Source organism: Anser cygnoides, chromosome 19 (genome assembly GCF_040182565.1).
Source record: "Anser cygnoides isolate HZ-2024a breed goose chromosome 19, Taihu_goose_T2T_genome, whole genome shotgun sequence".
In the NCBI taxonomy this organism is placed as follows: Eukaryota; Metazoa; Chordata; class Aves; order Anseriformes; family Anatidae; genus Anser; species Anser cygnoides.
The window spans coordinates 5,794,042-5,801,178 of NC_089891.1; the positions used below are offsets into that span (position 1 = coordinate 5,794,042).

General features: G+C 50.9%; 1 protein-coding gene across 5 annotated transcripts in view; it reads right to left on the reverse strand.

Annotated features, from left to right (window-relative positions):
* The window catches only part of TMEM94 (transmembrane protein 94), a 50,479-nt gene that overhangs the window by 2,933 nt on the left and 40,409 nt on the right, over positions 1–7,137 (reverse strand). For all 5 annotated transcript variants that reach the window (XM_048064185.2, XM_048064184.2, XM_013178989.3 and 2 more), the window contains 10 exons: positions 6,887–6,986; positions 5,346–5,454; positions 4,628–4,817; positions 4,008–4,085; positions 3,530–3,615; positions 2,883–2,964; positions 2,418–2,572; positions 1,967–2,061; positions 973–1,066; positions 552–722 (listed from right to left, as the gene is read on the reverse strand). In XM_048064185.2, the coding sequence (XP_047920142.1) occupies positions 552–722; positions 973–1,066; positions 1,967–2,061; positions 2,418–2,572; positions 2,883–2,964; positions 3,530–3,615; positions 4,008–4,085; positions 4,628–4,817; positions 5,346–5,454; positions 6,887–6,986 (1,160 nt within the window). The remainder of the gene's footprint in view (positions 1–551; positions 723–972; positions 1,067–1,966; positions 2,062–2,417; positions 2,573–2,882; positions 2,965–3,529; positions 3,616–4,007; positions 4,086–4,627; positions 4,818–5,345; positions 5,455–6,886; positions 6,987–7,137) is intronic.

Below are 7,137 nucleotides of genomic sequence, written 5' to 3' on the forward strand. Positions count from 1 at the left end.
CCCACTGCCTTTCCTCACCAGCCCCCTTTCCTCAATCCATGCTCATTAGCGTTAACTCCCAGCTCTGGCTGCTCCCTGTGCTAGAACAGCCAGTCACTTTGCCTGCTACAAATTCTTGGCTTCGGCCACTTCCCGTGAAAATGAGTCCCACAGTTCAGGCACTGTGGGAAGACGTATTTCCTCCACTGTGATTCAATGCCTCCCTGTCCTCCTGGGACAAGATGGAGAGAACAGCCCTCTCCAAGCCGTACTGGTATTTCACAGACCTTGGCTGTCTCCTCCTCATTGGAGGGAGATAAGGAAATTTCGGTCTCCCTTCCTGCTCCCAATCACTGCCCCTGCCCTCCCCTGACCCTCTTTCCTCCCCTGCGCTTCCTCCCAGAGAGGTGGAACATGAGCTTGCACACAATAGCCAGGTGATTTACACAATGCAATCATCTTTTCCTTTTTATTCCCCACCCTGTTCCCTGTGCATTATTTCTCTGCAGCTCAAGGCCAGGCTGCAGTGAGGCTCCCGCCCTTTGTCTCCATCTTCCCTACCACCCCCATACCTGATTTCGTGCAGCTTGACAATCTCATTGATGATAACCACGAGGATCAAGGAAAGAAAACCCAGGAGCCATGAGACGGGGGAGATGGAAACGTAGTTAAAGGTCAATGGAGAACTGAGATTTTCCCAGAGTTTCAGGTCCAGAACAGTCTGCGCCACTTGCCCCAGCAATCTAAGATAATAGACAGACATAGCAGATCTCAGCAGAGCGAACACGCTTCCCAGGATCTGCAGATCAGGGCTCAGGCCCAGACGTACCGCCCCTGACTTTACAACAGGGATGCTTCACCTGTGTGAGGTTCAATAATGCCCTTGCCATGCATTATCGTTTTCCTCAGCGCCAGCAAACTGGTGCTGGAGGACCTACAGCCCTCCTCCCCTCCGCACTGCCGAGCGCCGCATCAGGGCCCGGGGATACTCACACGACAGCCACAGTGAGCGTCCACCACCGGTTGGAGAGGGGGCTCTTCTTCCACAGTGGCTTGGTGCGATGGACGTGGGTGATGGATATGAAAACTGCAGGTACAGATAGAGCAGGGGGTTATTTAGCATCACACGTAGATACACCGCTTTACAATATACACCAACAGCTATTGCTCCAAAGGGATACGAGGCTTATGTTCCTGAAACCAAACTTTCATTCCAAGTCCTTCCAGACCAGACTCCCCATAGCAAATCCAAGTCCCCAAATATGCAAAGCGGGGCCACGGTAGCAATAGTGCCCAGCATTGCTCACTGCAGGCACACTGGGGTTTGTTCTCAGCCCGCTGTGCTGAAGTAATGCACACTGCCTCTCATCAGAACTGCTGCCCCTCAAATCAGGAGGCATACCTGTTGACCTGGGCACCCTACACATCTCAACATGTAATGTTCTTCTGGGCACCAAGGCACGCCACCACCTGACGTGGTGGAAAGGGAGCAGAGGCCCGTTAAGGTTACATGAGAGCAGCTGGAGCTGCTCTGCTCAGCAACCATGCGCAGGTGATGAGGGTTGGCCAGAGCCTGGCTCCCCTCCCCTCCAGAGGGGATAAAAAGCCTTCCAGCTCAAGGGGGTGCTTCATAACATGGCAGCAGGAACGGAGGAACTTTTAAGGCAAGGAATGTTTCTGCAGAGCTGCAGGCTACTGCTAGTTGGTTTGCACGAAGGCAAAGATGGAGGCTGCCCTTTTGGTGAGACAGGAAGGGAACCAGCGCTTCGCCAGGCAGGTAAGAGGTAGAATCAGCTCCAGAGGTGCTGTTTTTACTTTGTTAGGGCAATGTATAGTAAGACAAGGGGCTTTATGTCAGAAGACCAACAAAGCCTCCATTTCTAATGAAGTTTGTGCCCTCTGGCGTAATGAGGGGCACAGAAAGAAACAAATCCAAGTTTTCCCCCAGAGCTGGGGTGTGGGTGCTGAGTGCTGCAAGCAGACTCACCTGTGTGTAAAACAATCAGGCCAGCTGTGAGCTTCTGGGCTACAAGAAGAGCATTGGAAAATGTCCCAAACCAGTCAGGAGCACCACCAGCATTGCTAGTAAATGAGAGGACAGAGGGAAGAAGTCAGGGACAGTAAGGACTCACTGTCTGACCCATTTCCACCAGAGCCCTGCCTCTCTCTGGTAGCTGAGCAAACCAGATGTGAGCTTGGAGTCTCTTCTCAGCAGAAAAATGGGCTGCCCTGGTACCAGGGGATGACTGAGCAAGGCCAGGCTTTGTCCCAAAGGTGCAATCCTCCAGGCTAGGGAGAGCACCCAGCCTTCTGCACAGCCATTACAGCCAGCTCATGCAAGAGTGTGAAGCTTGTTAGAGGGGGGTCAGCTCCACCTGGGAGCGGCAGGAGCAACAGGCACCGCAGGGCATCGGCTTGTGCCAGGCTCGGTTCCTCACCTGTGCAGCATGATGGAGGAGCAGGCTGTGAGATTGAGGCTGGTAGTGTTCACCTCTTTGCAGGACTCATGCAGCGTGAACCCGAAGCAGATGAGGCACGAACAGATGGTCAGGCTGAATTTCAGCAGGAAGCAGAACAGGAAGTAGTGCTGAGTCTGTGGATAAGGGAGAGGCAGGAGAGTGACATGGGCATGTCACCGGCCCAGCCTCCCCAACGTGAACCATCAGAGGCTGCAGTACGGATTTGGGATGTTGTGCTGTGGACCTGTCCTGCAGGCATACTGGTACTAAGGGATTCCCTTCGTGACCATGACAAGATTTGGCTAGGGTGGCTCGTGCCACGGATCAGAGTTTACCAAGGGAGGTGGGAAGCCATGTTAGCACAGGGCCTCAGCTATGCACCAACATGGGGACAAAGTAGAAGAGAAGAAAGGATGAACAATTCTTATCAGATGGGCTACCTACCTTTTTAGGAATGGAAGTCAAATTTTTTCCTGTTGCCATGGTCATGATGGAGCTGTGGGGAGGCTTGCCCAGGAGTGAGATGCTGGAGAAAGGGAAGTTAGTCTTTTACTGACAAGTTCAGGCACCACATCTGCTTTCTGGGCTAACATTTGAAGCCAAAGAACCTCCTCTGACTGGAGCACTGGCACTTATCTGACCACTGCTTGAGCTGCGCTTGTATCCCACTCCCTGAAGCGTATGCTGTACAAGTTCTCATGTATGGCAAGCGTAGACAGGGAGAGGTAACTTCCAACTGCGTGATGGGGAGAATCTACCTATGGTATATATCGACCTCTGCCTGCCACCCTGTGCTCTCCATCACACCCCAGCCAGTGAAACAGTGTCAAAATCAGAAAATGATTCTCAGCTGGAGGCTCAAACAAGATCATAGCAGCTCTCAGACAGCAGGCAGGGCTAACAGCAGTACACAAATGATCCTATCTGTGTTTCCAAGCACTTTGTCAAAGCAGGTGCTTAAAATAACCCTTGCAGCCTCCTTAGCATGCTGTGAGCGATGTCAGCTTCCTTTTATCATGGCCACAGTGAGGCTGGGGGACTGGTCTGTGTATCCTGTGGGCAGGAGATTCCCCCCTGCCTGACAGACTCACCTGAGGAGTGGGTAGCAGAAACAGGAGAGCCACACGATGTCCGTGGTACTGAGGATGGGGGGCAGCTGTACCAGGCAGGAGAGGAACTGGATGGGAACAATCCAGAGTGAAGACCATGAGCAGTGTAGGACGGTGCTGTTACCCCGGCTGCCACCATCCTCCCCCCAAACACTGGGATGAGCTGGTAAGGAGGCTGCTGCTGCACAGCCCCTCCAAGTGTTTCAAGGTGCTGGAACAGGGTTGCTTTTCTCCAGGGAAAAAGGGATCTGAGAGAAACCTCTATAGGAGGGTCAGGGAGAAGGGGCAATGTAGGCTGGGATCTCATAGTCCCTATCTGTAACTTTCCCAAACACGCTATGTAAACCTGATTGAGGGCCACTGTGCCCCTTGCAAGGCTGCCCCACTTCAGCCACCCATTATCCTTGCTAGCACTCCCGTCCTGTGACATAAATGCTGTCCACAGCCAGGCTGGACTCACCTGAATGACAACCAAGGTCAGCTGGCACTGCAGCAAGAAGAGGAAACACTTGCGGATCCCATATGTTGCGTGCCGTGCCTGGAAGGAAGCACAAACCCTCAGAGCCCTCGCTGATGGGAGCAGTTATCAGCCAAGAGCAATTATTGGCAGGCAGGGGCAGAACATGTGGCCTGTGGGGGAAGTGGGAGGGGAGAGCATCTGGACATGGTGTAAGCAAAAGGGGAAGGTCTCTTGCTTAGATACAGAGGTTGAGATGGAAGGGCAGAATTTAACCGAGGGGTAAGTTTGTTTAAACCTGGATTTTCTGGGGTAACACTTCTCTCTAGTACTGTTATTTTCCAGGCAGGGATTGCTGTGAGTTTATACTTAACCCAGTTGATATTTGTGCCCTGGTGCAACAGGGTACCGTTCCCAACATCCCCTACACCTTGCACTGCTAGGAGCAGGCAGGAAGAATTTCTTTTGTGTTTCCTGAGCAAAGGACAGGAGACCCAAGCAAACCTACTGTGGGCAGCTCAACAAGAATGCTTGCATGGGCTCCTGGCTTTGCTCCTCATGAGCTGCAGGCAGAGGGGTGTGGGCAAGAGAGAGAACTAGGAGGGGGGGCGTGCCTGGCTCACCTGCTCTATAAGCCTGATGATGCTGGTACTCTCTTCTTGGCGGAAGGACATGGAGCAAGGCAGGCTGTTGAGCTGCCCTGAAAGCTGCAGGGGGGTGAGCTCATCAGAGGCCTGAGTCATGGTGGTGCTGGTGGCGTAGCCAAAGGTCTCCCAGGAGCAGCGGGATGGGTAGAGAGGGTCCAGTGCTATACTGCATGGACAACATAGGAGCGTTAAGGAAGGACCTCATCCCGGAGAAGAAACCATGCTCCGCTGCAATCCAGCCTGTAAAGTCATGCTGTGCCATCTCTGCCTCGCTCGTAGAGAGGTTCTGAGCTGGGATGTGACTTTAGGATCAATCTCCCCAGACGTTATTTCCAGATAAATACTGAACGTATTTGGGTGTGTGACTCAAGGTGAACAAACTGGTTGATCCAGTAGGGAACTGCCATTATTTTGCCCAAACAAGAAGCATCTGCAATTCCAGTTGGTGCACAATACTCTAGCATATAAGAGTAACAGCTTCCTTTCAAAGATGTAGAGAAATCTGTGTGTCAAGGGATCTAGGTGATCACTCCATTTAAAAAAAAATAAATCCCATCCAATACCATCCAAATGTCCCTTACACACCCAACTAACAATAATTGTGAGCATCCCCCTGCATGGTCACCAAGCCTGCTGTGTCCCATGGCTGGGCACACCAAGGCAAAGGCAGCTGGAAGACTGGATCCTGCCCCACCTGATATCACTCTGCAGGAAGAGGCAGCTGTTCCGCAGGTTGGCAGAGCTCCCCAGACAGCAAGTCACCTCCCCGTATTCCTGCATGATCTTGATCATCTCACACATGGCTGCAAGGGGATGGAAGGAGAAGCACAGTGCATTATCGCTATGTTCACAGGCTTCACGTATGCTTTCCAGTCTGGATAGCAAGCAGTCATCCTTTAAAATGACCCCAGTTGGTATTCCTCAGACGTGTAGTCAGAGGGCACAATCAGATTGCTAATTAATTGCAGTCCAAGTGCCCTGTGTACCTGCCTTCTGCAGGCTGAGCTGTGATCTGCAGAATTGTGACCCAGAGATCTGCACCTCTAGCATGTCTCTTTCAGACCAGAGCTCTAGGTATACCCTGGGCATGTAACACAGATGGCTTCAGCAACAAATGGTCTTGGTAGAAAACAGCAGAAATTAAACTTAGTTGAGTAATTCAAATCTGAAAAAAATACACTTTCTAATTCTTCTCAGCAGCACCTTGCTGCTGTTCCAAGTCTGAAGGAACAAAGGAAATAAAACAAAGTACTCCAAAAGCAGTGCCACGCTTAGCCCTGTTCAGAGCCAGCCCCTCTTCCTCCACTCCCAGCCTGACCTCTAACTCTCATCAATCTTTTCATTAACATCCTCCTGAGGGCTCTAAATCAAAGCTGCTGTTTGATCCAATTTTTGTTCTGTAGCCCTGTGCACAGCGCTCTGGATATTTGAGTTTTCTAGAATAGTCAAGGCAAAAAAAAAAACAACAAACAAAACACCACTCTCTGCAGATTCCTGTGTAAACAATTTATCCAAATGACTGGTGTACCCGGATCTGCAGCACAGCAAGGGGTTGGATGGAGTGGGGAAGTGTCACCTCTGTCAGCCAAAGGAAATTTACTGGGCACTGAATACCCAGGCAGACTGGTTTGTAGCTGGTTCTCACTGGCAATCCTGTAAGCTGTGCCCAGAGGTGCCTAAAATGCCAAATCGTAATGATTCTTAGCACTTTTACTGGAGGCTGGACAGGTATTACCCAGCTAAGTACTCAGCCCATTTAGCTAAAATAGTGTTTCTCAGAGAGAAATTTTGTCATTTTTGCTCTCTGCAATCAAAAGCTCTGCAAAGCAGCAGAAGGTGCGAACAGCAACTGCCAGAGAAAAATACTTCTGGGAAGTGACTTCTGAGTTATATAAGGAAGCGAGGGTTGCAAGCAGAGATCAAAGTCTCCTGGCACACTGATAACACTTAATAACAGGCATTGTGGATGTTTTGTGCCTTTGTCTCTTATGAATGCAAATTGAAAATGGAGTGGCTCTTAGCCCAATTCTGTAGCTAAGGAACAGTTGTACTGAAGTCAAGATTGCCTCCCCGCAGGTAGCAATAGCGGGTCGTTAATACCAAAATGCCCTTCTGCATTTCTGGACTGTATCCCTTTCCCTTGACCCATGTCTACAGCCAGATAAGCCAGAGCACAGGGATGGGGAATGTATCCGTGCATGGTAGGAGGACAGACCCAGGCTTTGTGCTACTCACTTTCTGGGGTGCAGTCTGTGAAGAGGGGCACCAGCAAAGGCACGTTGTCTATGTTTTGCAGGTGGGGTCTCACTTGGTGGATCCCCCGTGGAAGTTTGGCCTGAAAAAGACAAAGAGGAGACTAAGCAGGAGTGTGTGTGAGGGAAGCAGTTAGCAAGGAACTGCTCAGATTAGAATTCCCAGAGTGCAACTTCAAGATCAGATATAAATTGATGTCCCTGCAGACATAACCTGGCTTTCCCAAGCCATTT